Below are 18451 nucleotides of genomic sequence, written 5' to 3'. Positions count from 1 at the left end.
GGCCAAAAAGCCTAATTACTTTTAAGATGAAGTTTAAACATTTGTGAGAGGGGTTATATGACATGACTGCCTGAGGAAGCTGGATAAAATTCAGTGACTCAGGATGTTCTTCCTAAATTTATATTCCTCTGAACATTTTGCCACCACTTCACAAGCCTCTTGGTTCTTCACAGTAGGTCACTAGGTTGCCCTAATCCACTCAGACAGCTCGGATCTCTCTTACACTACACCAGCACTGGTGCTCTCAAACTCCCCACTGGGGAAAAACCCTATACCTACTCCTGTGAAATTGCTCCCAGCCACAGAACCCACTCAGATATGAGTTCCCTTTGTCTCTGATGCATTTTCATATTAACCATAGTCTGAGCTTCTGTTTCCTGTGAAATGGTGGAAGGCCTTAATGTCATGCTTCTTGCAAAATTTTGTCTTCTGCGAACAGAATGCAGGTTGTTTGTGATGTTGCCCTGATCTGAATCTCTGCTGCACTGGTGACATTGCAGTACAAAGACCACAGCCAAGCACCCCAATCTCTCTTCCTTTCTTCAGTGAAGGGGTTTGGCCTTTCTGAGACCCTTTTCTTCCCTCACTAGCCCCTTCAATCAAAATAAGGCGGGGGGAAGTCATTTAGCTAAAAGGATTTTGTGTCTATTTAAAAGTGACAGGTGAGAGTTTGGATCTGGCCACATAAGTAGTTTATATCTTGTCTTTTCACTGAAGCTCTTGGTAGTTCATGGAGCTTTTTTTTGCCTTTTTTTAAAAACCCTAGTTTCTACAGGTAGCTTCACATGACAACCTCAGCATCTAGTAAAAATCTTTGTAGACATCCAACCTGAAGCAAAAAAGTCTGACAAAAGTTCAGGTTGCACCTTAGGTAGTCCAGAAAAATAGAAAGTGGGTAAAACACTATCACATTCAATGCTCACAATTCTGCAGGGGCAGATCAGGGAGTATGGAGTGGCAGTGCTGCCACACATTCTCCTGCAGCTGCTATGGTTTCTATGCTGTGTCCTTTAGGAAAAAGAATAAATCTCCGTTTATGGCCTCTTGAGTTTTAAAGCATCTCCAGGCTAGTGATACATAACTGTTACTATAACCACTTGGGTCAACCAATGTTTCCTTTTCACCATACCAGTGACACAAGTGTAAATGCTCCAAAGTTCATCTCTCTTTGAAATCAGATATCATATTCCCCAACATTCTTCTAGTAAAAAGATAAATTTATCTTTTGATTCACAGTGTGGTATTGAAAGACAATGAAGTGAACTCCTGTTCACTCAGTCTCACCACCTTGAGCTCTTTCCTACATCACAGGTACTTATAATTTTCATGCTCACAACAATGTATTCAAGTGCCTTATGAAACTGGGATCTTAGTGTAGGGTCCATCCTGAGCCCTCTGGACAGCAGGACCTGACCTACACCTATCAGTTTTCCAGTCATATCTTGGTTGATTTCCAGAATGTGTGTGTACAAGGACAAAAGGACCATGGTGCAGACCTCCTCAGCCAAGCACTTAAGCTCTAAGGAAGTCTCCACAGTGGCTACTGTTCAGCACATTGGAGAGCCTACAGTTTGGGACTAAAAGATGCATAGGTTCATCTAGTGGTTGTGTACTAAAATAATCTGTTCATTGGTGAGCTTCATAGCTAGGGGAGAGATGGGTGTTTCCAAAATCTTAGTCAGAATTTGAGTGGGTAACATGCCTTCTGGAAATGATTGTACAGGTAAGGAATTGTCATTTTTTCTATCAAATAAACAGTTGAACATGGTGTTGGGAAATAACTTTACCACCCCAGTTTTTTCAAGTATTTTCTTGATCTCTCAAACTTGGCTTTCAATGATAAAACTCATACACTGTATGACTGAATGCAAGAGGTTAGTTAAAAAAGTATTTATTTTCTATTTTTTTCTGTTATGTTCCATTACAAAAAGAAACAAAACAAAAACATAACAAAAACAAAACAGAAGATAGCATTTTATTAGTGGTACATTAATGAGCTTAAACAACTAGGTGACTAATGTTTGTCACAAATACATATTACAAACAACCACAAAACCATAACTAAAAATAAAATAAATAACTTGAATATTTTTCTTAAATTTTTAATATTTATAAAATATATAGCACTTTCTATTACATTTTTTCAGTCATTTTTATCCATAACAAATTAAAACTTATGACACATATTGCAAATATGCTAAAGGGATAAGAATAATTAAAAAAATCAAAGTTCCTGGAGGTATGAAATAGTAAATCGGTTAATGTTTATCAATTTATTATTGTATATCCAGATTGTGCATATCCTGCAAAAATAGCGATTTCTTCAACTAATATACATATTTTTCTTTATAATATTATAAGATTAAGTTTTTAAATGTAAAGCTTCATGGATTTATGCTCTGTTTTATAGTTGTGCCTAATATGTCACTTTCATTAATATATATTGAATATCTTCCATTAGTATATACTAATATATATACACGCACACACACACACACACACTATGCATTATATATTAGTATATACTGAATAATAAAAGAATTTCTATAATATACAGTTGGGATTCTTGCGGAGAAAGTTGTTGAAAGTAGAAGGCATGTATACCATAGTGAAAACTGACTAAGTTATATAAATGAAAGCATTTAGGTTTACATTGTTCAATGTATTTTAATAAATTATGTAATGTACGGTAATAATGTACAGAATTCAAACAGAAATTTCTTTTTATTCCTGTATTCCCATGCTTTTCTCTATGATTCCAACAGCGTATGAACCACTATCTCTGCGAAACTTCCTGAAAACCTGAAAATGGAGTCAAGCAAGTAGAAATGTGTTGACATTTACAGACCTTACTCCAGGAAAATACTAAAATTGCACTTAAGAACCCTCCATGTCAGGAAAGCACTCAAGCTCAGATATGACTTTATTTGTTTTAACCTGAATGTTAATCATGCACTCAAGCACTCTTACTGATACATGGATGCCCTTGCCATAATCCTTAATAATGTCCTCTGACTGTAGAAGAGGTTTAGAGGCTCCATTATGTAGCTGAGAGTACACCTTTGCCTTCTGTCTGAGCATAGAGGGTGAGGGGACAGGGACATACGCCTGGGGACCTCAGAGCAAATATTCAGGTGACTATCTGTGGTAGATGGGGAGAAAGACACAGCAGGGAGAGAGCTGACCAGTACAGGGTAGCCAGCTTGTGGCCAGTACTATCCCTGTGTGGCGAGGGAAAAAGGTGATGCAGAATAACCTGCCCTGGGCACCCATGAGCCTTCCATTCAGCCCCTTACCACAATGCAGCATCCCCCTTCAGGCACTAAGCTCTGGAGGGCTGTCCTGTGAAGCTCAGCTTTCTAGGGTCCTTCAAGAACCCATGGTGCACAAGCAGCAGCTGCTGCAGAGACAGGAACAGCTGGCACCAGGAACTGGCAGCTGTGTTAGCATCTTAGAGGGTTTGTTTCTTTGGACTCACTTCAGCTGGGCTGCATGGTCTGAAAGCCCATCAGGACCTAGAATTTATATAGGTGTGATGCTCACCTAGTTTCACCCTAAAAAACCCAGTTCATGCACTTAAATATAGATCTGAGATATGAAGAATAGCACAGTGAGTGGCGCTTCAGAAGCACATTCCCTTTCAAATGAAAACCCTAATGTATATTCACTTCTACCTCCTTAGAAAGAGAGACACATGCACATTCATGCACCTGCCAGAGGCCCTAACTACCTTCCCACCTTGTATTTCCCATCTGACACCCTACCTTAGGCATCTTTCCCATCTGACACCCTACCTTAGGCATCTAAGGCAGGAACTTAAATTTAGGAAGGTTGAGTGAGTGTCTCCCATGTTTGCCATCATGCAGCACTGGTCAGAGGTGCAAGCCCAAAGTTTGAACTCATGATTGCTCAAAGTTTAATATTTTAAAAACAGCTTAAACTTTTTTTTTTTTTTTTTCCTAGTTACTACACTTCTTCAGAGACCAGACCCTGTAAGGAAGTGAATCTTTCTTTTTGGCATAGGGAATATTCCAGGGTACTAGACGATGATATGTAGCAAAGCTGCTGAATTCTAAGGGCAGCAACTGTACATTCATAAGATCTTCAGACTTTTTAGTATTTTGTTTTAGGTAAGAAACACCTTAAGGCATTGAAAAACCAAATCACGTTTAAAATAATAGGCCTACCTACCTGTTCCAGTGTTTAACTACCCACTTTGGTGTTTTGATAAAGTCTAAGCGCACAAAGTACATAAATATATTTTTGTGGAATCAAGATCTAATGTGGAAAAGATTATTTTTCATTATTATTATCTCAAAGCATATTGATACTGTATATTATTTTTTTTATAGTCTTATGAATTCTATTTTGAATGGCCAAAATTTCAAATCACTGGTTTTCAAAAATAACCCACTTACAACTAGTTTGTCTCCACAAACTTCTTCCTGCACTTAATTAACAAAATAAAATGGCCAACATTTAAAAATATCCTGATTTTTATTTCAAAGGTGCATTCATGCTGCGGGAATGCAAAGCTCTTTTGAAAATCTGGAATTGTATTTTTAAACAGATGTAGGAAGTTTCATTCACTGATGATATCCAGAATAGCAAGTATTCAAATCTGTAACACTTTCATAATAAAATTATGGTAACACTACAACCTAGCATATGGTTTGTTCTGTGAAGGTCAGATCATCTAAAATTTCCATATGAAGCAAAGCAAATCAACCCAAATGTATTTAATTATACTTAAGACTACATATTTTTGGTATACTATATAACACCACTTCAATAGGCACAGTACTATAAAGATTTTTTTTTATTAAACTTATTTAAGAATATCATAACAAAGTGAACAAATTATATTTTATGCTATGGGTTGCTTGGTTTTCTTTTTTGTTAAAATATTTGCTTTCACTTGCATACCGATTTTTAGCAAAAGCTGACAGCTCATTATAATTTTCTTCTTTCATTATCACTGGGCTGCATTGACTTACAAAATACTTTAACTCATTATTTGTCACATGTGAAATGAGAAGTTGCAACATAAAGCCTGGGGTTTGACACATGCCTATGAAGTTCATTATGCTTTAAACACAGGAATCTCCTGTAGGTATCTAAATGAAAAATATAGCTATCTAATAATTTTCTAAATTATATTTTGCTATTTCAGGATTAATTGCAACACAGAGTTTAAATTTTTCCCTCTTTGGTTCAAGACTGAATTTCTGACCAGCTTGCTCTAAACGGGCAAGCCTGGACACAGAGTCACCTCTGAATGTTCTGTGAGATCAGTGCACAAACATCTGCTGCATTTACGAACCAACGCTGACCTGCAGTCAAGGCTATGGCATTTTATATTCTCACAACATCACTTTGATCTTCTTGAAAATAAAAGTATTGATTAAGCCCCACCAGTTTAGCTCTGAAATACAGGGGGTTAGAAAAACTTACAGGCCAATGTTTGTCTCTTAAATGTTAAGCATTTAACGTCCAGTTACAAAAGTCTCCTTGATGAACACAGCAGTTCTACAATCAGAATATGTGACAGAGATCTCTAGGATACCCTGGCGGAGTCCCAAAAGTTCATGTCATTACCTCAGTTCTGCACAAGTTTTTTTGGGAGGCTTTCATACCATGGAGTCCCTTAATCAACAGCAATGTGCAGTGACATACTTTCTGCTGGTTTGGGTAAATGTTATGTTCATTTAGGCAGATTAAACCACATCCCTGAAACAACTCTCAGTTTCAGTGGTGCAACTCTGCAACAAAGGATGAATGGTTGAAGGAAAACCATTCAACTGGCAGCTGGGGAGTTTTAGGGGCTGCTATTAGCGGCAGAGCAGTCACTGAGGTGCTCGCACACACCAGCACCGTAAGAGCTGAGTGCCACAGCCACACAGGAGAAGAAAGGAGGTGATTCAGGAGCAGTTTCACGGAGGAGGAGAACCCTCATTAACAGATCTCAGGCTCCTGTTTTCAGCATTGTCAGTGTTCTGTCAAAATTTGTTTCCAGCGTATGCTTTCTCGACAAGGACAGTTGGCATTGCTAAACCCCTTAGATTGCTGTAGCTTTGGATTCAAAATATCTTGGGGTTTGTACTCTCTCGGGAACAAACTCCAGATCCCATGGACAGCCATGACAGTTTTATGTGTCGTTCAGAGAACAGGATGTGACCCCTTTATTTAGGGATGATTCATATAAACAAACACATGATGGCGACTATGAAAATGGTGGATTTTGATGACACTGAAAGCATTTAATAGCTGTATTACAACATAATTCCATTCTATTTAGCATGGAAGATAAATGTGTAACCCTTTGAGGTGTACTAATAAGAAGTAAGCACGTATTGAAAGTCATTTGAAAGTGATAAGAGTCCCCAGAAAATATATTTTCAGATTATTTGGAACTAGTATCAAGTGCGATCAGCCATACTTCAAGGCAAGGATACTCTCATACACATAAATCCAGATACTTCTAATGCAAAGCAAATAAACAGAGACATGATTTTCTCTGGGAGTTCATTCGTCTTTTGTACCTGCCTTGCATTTTCAATTGTTCCCATTTTAAAAAGCTTTCCTCCAGCTCAGTTTTTTAAAGTTTTCATTACTTTAATATGTAGACAAGGATATGACAAAATTAGTCTTTCTGCTAAACAAGGCAGATAGTGTCCATAACCCTTTCGTGCTATGTGCTTATATAAAAAGTGTAATTGGAAAAAAGAGAAAAAAATGAAGTTTTGATTCTAATATAATAAACAGAAACCCCACAAAGTACTATTTAAAATGTTATGCACACACTGTAGCTGCACTATCTGTTCTTCCTGCAGTTTTTTAGGTTCTCTTATTCTAACAAAAAAACCCCTCTCTTCTTCTGTTTTTTCAGCTATAACACACACATGCTCCCACCATTTTCCCATCTTCATTCATGTACGTAATAGCACAAAGCTAAATTATTTTGCAAAATGATATTTAAATAAACTTATTTTAAATTTACAACTCCCTCAGATTTCATCATTAAATGGTACTCTGGAACTAGTATGTGGTCCAGAGTGATGTAATATTTTTAACATACAAAGACATTATGCATTCTGTCATCTATTCTTTACAGGTTATTTAATTTATTCCTGTCTTTTACTAACAATATATATGAAAAAGAAATTATTAAGAATTCAAAGGGTGGATTCATTTTTCAAACATAATGTAGAATGTCTGTTTTGTTGAGAGCCTGAGTGGAACAGAGTTCCTACTTATAATGTGAAATCTAGGTTAAACACGGAAACAAGGTATTAAGTGGATTGTCTCTTAAACAAATTCAACAGCTGTCTTGCGAATAAAGACTATTAGATTTACAGAATTTAATTTTTGACAAAAAAAGGAAGGAAGTAAATAGCAGATGTGATAATTTACACACTTGCACTTAATTTGTAAGTAAAATTAAATTCATATCAGATTCTTTTTACTCAAAGAAAAGGGACTTAGTCATGGAAAGGTGTTTTGCTTTTGTGGCTCTTTTTTAATGTATCAGTTTAATATGGCTATATATTTGTTGTTGTTAGACTGAAAGAAAAAAAAATAGAAAAAGAAGCATGACGCCATGTATGGACACAATATGGATTTACAACAGTGCTTAAAGTGCTTTCTTATTTGAGGAGATACTTACACAAATGCCTTTTCATGCTTATCTCCTTGTCACCATTATATGCTTGTTGCTTGCTCTTATGTCATTTATAATATAATGAGAGGGTATTAAATTCATACTCAGAGTTTAGTATATTGTCATAAAAAACATCTGAAAACAGGAAAATGACAATTCTATTTGTGTATTATTACAGCAACTTGAAAATTTTATTAAATACTGAAGTGCTTCATTTTGTCATTTATTCCTTTGCTTCCAGTGTTGCTTAGAGCACTATGTAAGTACAAATAGATCATACTAAAAGCATATCCATCCTATTCTGGGGTTTTGACTAGGTTTATTTACTGATGTCTTGCAGAACAGAGATGAATTTATGATCCCATGTGACCATTTATCTGCTGATGCTGCAAGATGTCTTGCCTCCAGGATTGGTTTCCATGTACATGGTTCACCAAAGGTGTACATCTTATGAATATTTATACATCGTTATGTCTTGTTGTCAAGTGGCAGTGCCGTAATGTGGGATGTCAAGTAGTATACTTTAATTTGCCAGTACCAGAAGTTGTGGGAGCAGCAGAAGTTGTGGCTTGACTGCCTACATACAAAGGGTCCAAACAAGCCACTTTGGCTGCAAAGAATGAGTGGATACAGTGAAGGACAGCAAACAGGTTGGAAAACTCCAGCTCCTGGAAGTGAAAACAAAAAGATTAAACATGAAACAAAAGAACACCTCACAAACATCTACACAGGAATGAACCGCTATTCAAATAGCAATCATTTTAATAGTTTGATGTAATTCTGCTAATGTGCCTCACAATTCTCTATTATAGGGACTTAGACATTGAACTATCCCCATTCATTAAATAATTGTTTGGAGGATAAGCTGAACAAATTTCTGAGTTAAGTGCCTCCACAGAAATATGAGATCCTACTGGGTGAAGGGGAAGGAAAGTGCTATAATATACTATAATTATATTTTATATATATATATATACACACATATATTATGTATAATACTATATAATATTTTTTTCTTACCTCAGGTTAATGCAAATCTGGCAATTTTGCTGGTTAATTTGCATAGAAATTGAATGACTGCACCGTAACAGTCTACACATCTCTGGACTACTGCGCACACTACTGTATGCCCACAAAAATCAGTAACATTGAGTTCAACATATATTACATTTGTTCATCATGTCACCTCACACTGGTAGCTATTATCTTACTTATGCTGATTCTTTAATTACAAAAATAAAATAAAAATACACATTTTCAAAAAGTGCTAGTATCAAACAGGGATATTCTGGATCTTTTTTCATTGAAAGAGTTACTGTTATTGGACTGAGAAAAAAGGAACTGACTCAATTTTTTAGACTTACTAGCAATATTATGCAAAGTCCTTCTTTTCCTAGTTTAATTTACATTTCTTTATAACTTCTTAACAAACTAAGACTCTTTTAGACACCACTACTGATGAAATAAATAAAAACTACTTTTTTTTTTTTACATATATAAATTTGCTCCTTTGTGTCTAATTGACTTCTCCTAATTTTTTTTTTATATCTTATCTTCAGTATGTGTTTTTGGGGTTTGCATTTATTCCATAAGCAACTGTTGCATTTGAAAGCAAATACTGAGGTGTTTGAATACATATAAGTGCAGGGACGATGTTGAAGAGTTGCCATCTTTCTGCTTTGATTCACTGACTATACAAATTTCTTCACTGTAATATGAGGCCAGTAATAGATATCTGTGGTATGTTCTATTTGTCTTTCTGTCCAGCACTGGTATTTCCAGGCTATGTAGTGCAGAGGGTTTTGCTTTTTTGTTTAGAAGAATACTGATACTGTTGTAAAGTCAACAAAAATTGCTAAATCTCTCAAAATGACATTAACCTGCAGTTTTCTGCCTCTTGAGATTTCCTGGAAGATATTGCTTCACGTAATTCATGGAGACATTCATAAATCCCTCATGTGTGAGGGGGAGCAACTGCCTGAAAGCAGACAGCTGCCTGTGCAGAATGTCCAGCAATGTACTGAATAGGTGAAGCTTTGCAGCTTTGCTCAGCTCTCTTACAACCTGAGCAGATGTCCTTCAGACGTGCTCAGAAATGAATTTATAACATCCCATGAGCTTCTTTAAACTCCCTTAACTACCAATTCTCAATAAAGAAGATAAAGTTTATGCCAAGTTTCACAAACCTGCCATCTGTGTCCATTTTAAAAAAAACCTGTTTAGAGACATTCTCATTTTTAAACACTGTGAAAAGGGCAATTTTATTACTATGCCAAAGGTCTTCTTCTTCCCTCAAATTTCAAAACAAGAAAATTTATCGTAGATAGGGAAACAATGGAAATTCAGAAATGAGTAAACAAGGAATCATGGAAGCTATTTCAGAATAAGAACTATCAGTCATTCAAATCCTTCTGTACTATAAAAATAGAACTAAAGCTTAAGATGAGAGAATAGATATTTAGTAGAACAGTGAAATATTCGTAATATCAATTTCATGCATTATCTGCAGAAAGACTACATTTTCCCCTATGTCTCAACAGGATGAGACTATTAAAACAAATATTACAGTTTGAGACTTGTTCGAGTCAATTAGGTAACCCTGCTAGCTGAAAGTTCTTACTATTATAATTACAGCTACTGGACACTGAATTTTCACAGTGCATTAGGACAATTATTAACAACAGTTATCACAGGTGTTTCTGCAACAGTAACAGATTGGAAAGATCCATTGCTCAATGGACCTTCAAGGAAAACGGGTGAGGCAACAGAAGGCAACAGCCTCTGAAGGGTGCGTTGAATTACTATTATTGATAGTAATGATGCAACACAGAAATTACCTTGACTGCAAAGATGAGCACTAAGAAGTCAGCAAATGCTGGATTACTATTTGCCATGAAACATTATTCCTATTTCAATTTCAATGTAGATGTGCATATTTAACTGGAAATTAAAGCAATGTGAAGCACAGTGGGCTGACTGGTATGTGGTGAGTACATACAGGCCTGATTAACGGCTGCAGCTCAATTCACAGGAGTCTGATTGATGGGAATGTGATCTATCAAGAACAACACTTTTCTGGCAGATTAGCATAATAACAAGAAATCTTAATGAACAGATAAGAATTCACGTAGAGCTGCTGACAGACAAAACACTCCCTCACTTCCGCTGAGAACTTGCACTTTTAGCTGCCTGTGGGTCTGCACCACTGCCAGCAGATGGAGGGGAACTCACACGCTTTTGTGCACACCTACCCACCCCTGGGTGTTTTCATACATACTTTGTCATCAGTCATCTTTTGTCTGAATACACTTCCATCTAGGCAGAGTACTGTGTATTGCTCACCCAGCTTTAGATGAAGTTTCAAATAAACAAACAGGCAAACCCTAAGAAACCTGAAGAAATATGCAGTGAAGCCATTAAAGTTGCTACCAGAAGGGAAAAGCAAATGATCTGAACCCCAAAAAAGTAAAGAAATGCAAATCAAGACACAGCTACTTGTCCATGCGTAAGTACACAATCTACCAATATTCCAATTTCCACACTGTTGTCTGTACACGTCACCTAAGACCCTACTCTCCTGGAATATCACTGTACCCTCTGGTTTCAAAATATCTTTGTAAGCTATCTCTTGTTTAAACTACTGTCACCCTACATTGCTGTCATTATATCAGACATTGCCAGATTATTAACCTGAATATACACAGTTTCTGCTGAGGGCAATGTAAGTGGGCAGGTATGTGAGAAAGCTGCAGTCATTGAGCATAGCAGAAGTGTATGGGAATTCTAGTAACCTTTCACAAAGAAAAACTGGATTGAAAGGACAGAGATGGAAAGAGAAAACAGAAAGAGTGTGCCCCCAGATGAAAAAAGCCCACCAACTCTTATTGCATTATATTAATCATACAGCTACATAAAGAATACATCTACAAAATCAAGCAATTATAAGCTGGTAAGTATTCATGATATGGTTAGAAAAAAATCTTTTCTTTCACCCATATATAAACTGTTGATATGAGGAGATATTTATTCTTTCATCAAATGTGGTGTTACATGGTTTCTCTATAGTAGCATAGAGTCTGATCTAAAATAAATAAATAAATATTAAATATTAAATATTAAATAGATAATCCCTGTGCGAGGCATGAGGAAACTAAGAATTGGATGAAAAAAACCCACACAGGTCAGAAATCTGAACTCAGAATACAGTCACTGCAATTGAGCAATCACTTTCTAAAAATTCTAAGTATGTATGCTTAAAACCCATTTAAAGATGATATTCTCAATTTGAAGAGCCCTGTGAGGCTCACAGAAAGACACTCAAGGCTAAGAACAAGGATTAATTTAAAATTATATTTTGGAGAATATACTTAAAACAAGCAGAAATGTCAGTCTGGAAAATGGTGCAGACAACCATCAGGTCACCTTGCAACACTTGAAAGTGAGCATTTCGTTCACATGACAACAGGAGTAACTCAGGCTATTTGCCATGTCTTAGTTTTCTATACAAGATAATTTAAAGTACAAATTAATTGTCATTAATTACTATTAAGGTAGCATTAATTAATTAGTAAGCATTAATAATACATCCTTCAAGTTACATTTCTTCTCTTGCTGATACCATATTTCTGCCCTCTTCTGTTCTCCATATTCAAATAGGCAAAGACAATTGACTTGATCTTCATCTTAATGTGCTGATTTTTGTATTCACTTTGGTTTTATAACACTCAGCTGAGGGGTTCAGCCAGTTTGTGAACAGAAGCTAACCTGATGCAGCACAGCGTTATGGCCTCACTTGAGTTTTTCTGGCAAAACTGTTGAGCTATGAAAAACCCCTGCAAGTTGAGAAAGGTGAAAGCACGGACCAAAGTGTAGCTTCCGAGTTATGTGTTTTACAGAGCACAGAAACTCTCAGTTCACAGAAATTACTGATTGGTGTGTTTACTTAAAAAAATAAAATGGAAATTGTATGTACTAAGAAAAACAGCACTGAAGTTGATTCTTATGTACATACTCCTATGTTTGTGAGCATATATATATCTCAAAACAGGATCTCTCACAGATTTAAGATACTCTTCATATTTTTTTTGAAAAATATAAAGCAGTTTCTATTGCAGTGGTCCAATACTTAGCCAGATAAAATTGAAGAGCACAGCACTCTGAGTTTATTACAGTCCTGAGACTGTGTTAGCCTCTGGAAGCTGCTGTGATACCGGAGAGACACTAGCGGACCATTAAACTACAGCTAAACAAAGAGGTCAATAGATAGGTGACTAGATAGGAAGGTGCCTAAATAAATCCCTTTGTGTGTTACAGACAAGGAGAAAGCTTTGCCCTTCTGTGTTTACTTTTTTTCAACACAACCCCAACTGCTCAGTAAGAACGAAGGAGTGGGACACGTAGGCTCTACAATCTGCCAAGCCGACAGCTCTATTTTGTAGCTCTCAGTCAGAAAAATTCTGTCTGACTGTGCAAACCTGTGCAATATCTCCTGCTGAGTGACAGCTGGGAAATAACCTACAGATTGGAAAGTCTAAGGTGTATCGGTGATTAATGTTGCCCCTAAGTGGTTTTCTTCTCAGAAACCACTTAGACCTTGCCTTAGAGACCTTCAAAGTTAGGTGTTTGCATCCAGGCACCCTGCCATAGACCCGCTGGTGTGACCTATGGTAATTACTGTTTGGATTTTTCAGACTGGAATTGCTTAAACCTACGAGGAAACACTGCTTTTATACTACACTATATATCTTTACAGTAACACAATATTACTCACAGAGAAACCAAGAAAAAGGATCAGTACAAAATCTCTACAGAAAAAAAACCCAGTATTTTAACAATATCTGAGAGAATAATGCAAATGTTTAAATATCTTAAGTTATTTTCAAGCTGAAAAGAAGTATACCTGCTGAAACTGCAACTAAAGCCATTGGAACTTGTGTGTCTGAAAGCATGCCATTTTGAATTTTGTTACATCAGGCATGGAGTACACTGTAAAAAATTTTGACAGCATTATAAAAATATTAAGTATTCAGTGTCAGTGAAGGTCTTTCTGTCACTTAGGAATATAAACTCTGGTGGCAACTGTGTTTCTCAAGAAAAAAAAAATAAGCTGACTGATGAATGGATGTGGTTCTGTATTTTTTCTCAAAAAGTATTTTTCCTAGATTCTTCTAACATTAACAGGGATATCTCTATATATTCCACCAGAATACAGAAGAGCTGCTGGACAATTATGAAGACAGTATGGCTAAAATTTAAATGGGGGTGCATAATTATTTTTTTCCAAGAAAAATCCATCTACAAGTCTGAATGTATTTCTAGAATAATAATAAATTTATAAGAACTTTGCATAAAAACTCAATAGCTAAGGACTCTGACACTCTTAACTCTCTACATAATGAGTAAGTGTTCTAAAGCTAAAGGATATTACCACATAGATACAACACACCATAATCACACACGTCTGGGATAGCATGAGACACATGGGCAGCATTTTAAATGAAGGAAGACAGGAAGTGTTTCAGATTTTGATAATTCATATTTTTACAGGAAAGAATTATATAGAATCAGAATCATTTAGGTTGGAAAAGATTTTTAAGATCACTGAGTCTAACTGTAAACCTAACGCTGTCAAGTCCTCCACTAAACCATGTCCGGTCTTTTAAGTATCACCAGGGAGAGGGAATCAACTGGGCAGCCTGTTCCAATGCTTGATAATCCATTCCGTGAAGAAATGTTTCCTAATATCCAGTCTAAACCTTCCCTGGTGCAACTTGAGGCCATTTCCTCTTGTCCCTGGGAGACGAGAGAGCCGTGTCCTCTTGGGCCGTGACCTCTTGTCCCTTTGTTACTTAGGAGAAGAGATCAACCCCTCACCTCACTACAACCTCCTTTCAGGTAGTTGTAGACAGTGATAAGTTCTCCCCTGAGCCTCCTTTTCTCCAGTTCCCACAGCTGCTCCTCGTAAGACTTGTTCTCCAGATCCCTCACCAGCCTTTCTCTGGACACACTCCAGCTCCTTAATGTCTTTTCTGTAGTGAGGGGCTCAAAACTGGACACAGCACTCAAGTTGGGGCCTCACCAGTGCTCAGTACAGGGGGACGATCATTTCCCTAGTCCTGCTGGCCACACTGTTTCTGATATAGGTCAGGATGCTGTTGGCTTCTTGGTCACATGGCCACAATGCCAGCTTATATTCAGCCAGCTGTTGACCATGATGGAAGCAATATTATTTAAAAAAAAAAAAAAAAAAAAAAGGAAAACAACAAAAAAACCACCTCACATTTGCAGAGAGTAACTGAATTATAATGCATTAAATACATTAACACATTCCATAAGTGCCATAGCTGAAAGACAGAGATGGAGGAAAGTGGGCCTTGGAGGCAAGAAATGCGGCAGTCTCAGATCAGGTATGCACAGGGTGTGTTAGTGTTAATGATGAAGGGGGAAAAAAGCACTCTTAGTTCTAGTGACTCTCTTCAGTTGTATCAAAGTCAGCTGCTGTGCCCTTCTTTCACATTACTGCTTGGGAATGCAGAAATGAAGAGCCCTAATATGTTGGGGTAATGGCTCCTCAGATTTTTGTTTTTGTTCTCAGCTGCGAGCTCTCATTTCACTATATTCTGATTATTCCCTGTTTGATATAACCGGCAAAAAATTATCTTTATGTAAAGAAAATGTTATGCTGTCTGTCCCCTTACAATCATGGGTCTCCAGGCCAGCTGAAGCCCAGAGCTGCATTTAACAGGTGATGATAGCTGTGGCTGTGAATATTCATCACAACCTTTAACAGATGTTTTACAAAATTCCCATCATCTGATTCCAAATGAAGCGTGCATACAGTATGCGTGAAACATGGCATTACAAGCATTTCTGAAAATCTGATTAACGTTTCTTAATGGCTCAAGAGTTCCCCAAATAGCTACACCTCTAACTCTGTAATGGTAGTAAAGTCCAAAAAATAGAGGCTTGATTTTTCCACCTCTTCTAATGCTGAATAGTGCTTTAAATCCACAAAATGCTTAAAGAATACAGAAGGGGCCTATCCACAGGATTTTAAAATAACCAAAATATGACCCAAGAATCTTCACAATCATTTTATAGCAACATTTATCTGTATTAGATTAAGCAACATAGTTCATACGTAAACAAATAAACGGATAGAGTGCTCACTATAAATGCTGTAGCACTTCCAAAGACAACATAATCTTACAGTTTTTTATCATGATATAACTGATATGCTTTGACCACCAAGCAAATGAATTAAAAGTAACAATTTTTTATGTCCAAATTGGTCAATGGGAAAGTTTACATTTACAATGAAGAGAAGCAATCAGGGACCATGACAGCATATTAATAAGCATGCTAGCAAGTTTGTGGAACATTCTTCCTTCATAAGGTAAATGGTAGAATTTCTACCTTGATAAAAGGTAGAAAGATAAAATTTGCTATAAATAAAGCGCTATTCAGTTTCAGTGGGAATAATAGGTTCAATAAAGGTACCAGGAAATCTCTGAGTCTTATCAAGTGATAAGCATGACAGATTTAACTTAAGACTTTAAAAAAAAAAACCAATTAAAATTATTTTTCTTCTTCAAATTCTGGATTTCATACCTTGTATTTAATGTTTTTAACATATTTTAGTATTAAAAATATATTCTAGTTTTAATGAAAAAAAACCACTGTCCCATTCTTGGATTCCTATGAAATTTCTTTAGTCCTACAATCATGTGTTAATACAGTAGCAGTAGCAGACAGATATTAGAAAAATAATGATGAGTTTCATCCTTCAACCATACTTAGGAGCACAATAAAATTCTCCAATTATTTGTTTAAGAGAAAATAATCCTCATGACATCAGGTTTTTTAGTTATGTTATCTTATTAGAGACTAACATAAATTCTGTATATTTGAAACAATTTCTGAAGGAATTCGGAAGTAAGAAAAAAATTATCTTTGAGATGTATCAAACATGAAGGTATCGAAAGCCATGCTCCATTACACTTCTGCCGTTGATTTAATGGGAGTTTTTACATACATATATACATACATACATTGTATTTAGTAAAACATTCAAAATCAAGGAAATAGCTGTTAGGTAGAAAATAATTAATACCAAACATAAACAGACAGTTAGGAATGAAAAATAGCTACCTAATGTAGCTATTGGCATTTAAACTCACAACTGCCCCCTATACAATGCCTTTTTTCTTTAAATACTTTATTATGCTGCGCATGTTTGACCCTTTTAGACAACAATTTATTTATCCATTTCCTTTTTGCTCATAGAACTGTATTGTTAGCACATTCATTCAGCAGTTTTCTCTCTGACACAATCAGGAAAAATGTTATAGCAAATGCTTCAAAAGCAAGACTTACGGGTGGCCAAGAAAGTATTCTTTAGGTTTACACAAAAATTGGGTTTCTAGTCAAAAAGACCCTCAATTCAGACCCAAAGGCAGTTTCGGTTATCAAAGTTCCTAAGAGATCACTTCTCCTGCCACACATTGGGACAGTAAATGCCCTATTCTCAAAAGACATAAATCAAACTAAGCATAAATTTCTCAGGGTTACTGTTCTCATAAATTAACTCTTGAATCAAAAGCAGAGCTGAAAAGACAACTTTTCTGATTTTGAATTAGACACAAACACAAACCTTCCATCTTACAAGGGAACTTTTTTGCTCAGAGAAACAAAAACAGATTTTAGACCTTCGTTGGTTTTTGTCCTCAGGTTGACTTAAAGATATATTTTGCACCATTTCTTCATGATACGGGCATAACATAGGGTGAAAAACAAGGCATTCAAACTGTCAACCAGTTTTATCAAAATGATAGAGAGGAGACTTGGCAAACATGCCCAAAACCATACATAGCGAGTCTTATTTTTTATAATTGTTAACATAATTACACCATTCAAAAAACTGCTAGCTAGCAAAAATCCAAGCAGTTGGTTCTGGTTTCTTTTTCTTCTAATTTCTTTCATTTACTTTGCATGCTTTGACTTTGTGCATTAATCTAATATTGCTAAGTAATTTAGTTTAATTTACTCCTCCATTCCCCTAGCTGCTTTGATAACTGCTTTTAATGTACATTGCCTTTATAAAACAAACAATGTATTGTTTTTACCTTTGCTTCAATTTGTTTAGTATCTTGGTTCTGGAACAAAAATTTGATTTTGCTCTTCCCATCATCTGAAGAACCTTTCAGCTGGGAAAACTTGTACCTCCAAAGTACAGCCTAGAGTTAAAAAAAAAAGAAACATAAAAAAACTGTGCACAAGAAAGTCAGTGTAGCTGCCATTGAAAATTGTATTAGAAATAGTGAATCTCCTTCCAAGGGAATTTTTTACCCCTCTGTTGTACATAATTAAATCAATTGAGTATTATGTGGATTGATGTTCCTTTCATTATATGGTTGTATAATACTTTGTCAGTGTCTGATTCAGATCAGTCAGACTACATTTGTGAAATTTACTCTGGAATTCCTTTATCAATATTTAATCCTGGTTATACAAATAAAGAGGATTAGTAAATTCATTGTCATACCAAAAATCAAAGATTTTTTCTCCACTGACAGTCTGTGGATTCCCTAGTCCATCTGAAGTCATAACCCATCACAGAAGTCCTCTCTTTTCCTTTCCACATTTAAAAATCTAGTTGCATTAACAGAAAAAGCATATCAAATTAAAAACAATTATCTGTTTGTAAATGATAAAAAAAATAAATGGAAACCCTGTAATGACAACTTATTTTGAGTTTACTTGTGAAAGCTCTAATCAGGAATTTGAGCAGAT

The 18451-nt window shown here is 36.0% G+C and overlaps 1 protein-coding gene across 4 annotated transcripts in view; it reads right to left on the bottom strand.

The window, feature by feature from the left end:
- Window positions 1–1858: 1858 nt before the first annotated feature.
- SNTG1 (syntrophin, gamma 1) overlaps window positions 1859–18451 on the bottom strand; it is a 228932-nt gene continuing 212339 nt past the window's right edge. For all 4 annotated transcript variants that reach the window (XM_014937004.1, XM_014937005.1, XM_014937006.1 and 1 more), the window contains 2 exons: window positions 17785–17895; window positions 1859–8328 (listed from right to left, as the gene is read on the bottom strand). In XM_014937004.1, coding sequence (XP_014792490.1) covers window positions 8170–8328; window positions 17785–17895 — 270 coding nt within the window. In that variant the 3' untranslated portion in view covers window positions 1859–8169. The remainder of the gene's footprint in view (window positions 8329–17784; window positions 17896–18451) is intronic.

The sequence above is a fragment of the Calidris pugnax genome, unplaced genomic scaffold, assembly GCF_001431845.1.
Source record: "Calidris pugnax isolate Ruff unplaced genomic scaffold, ASM143184v1 scaffold51, whole genome shotgun sequence".
Classification (NCBI taxonomy): Eukaryota; Metazoa; Chordata; class Aves; order Charadriiformes; family Scolopacidae; genus Calidris; species Calidris pugnax.
Note: the sequence above shows the minus strand (reverse complement) of the source record. Positions and strands in the feature narration are given on the sequence as shown.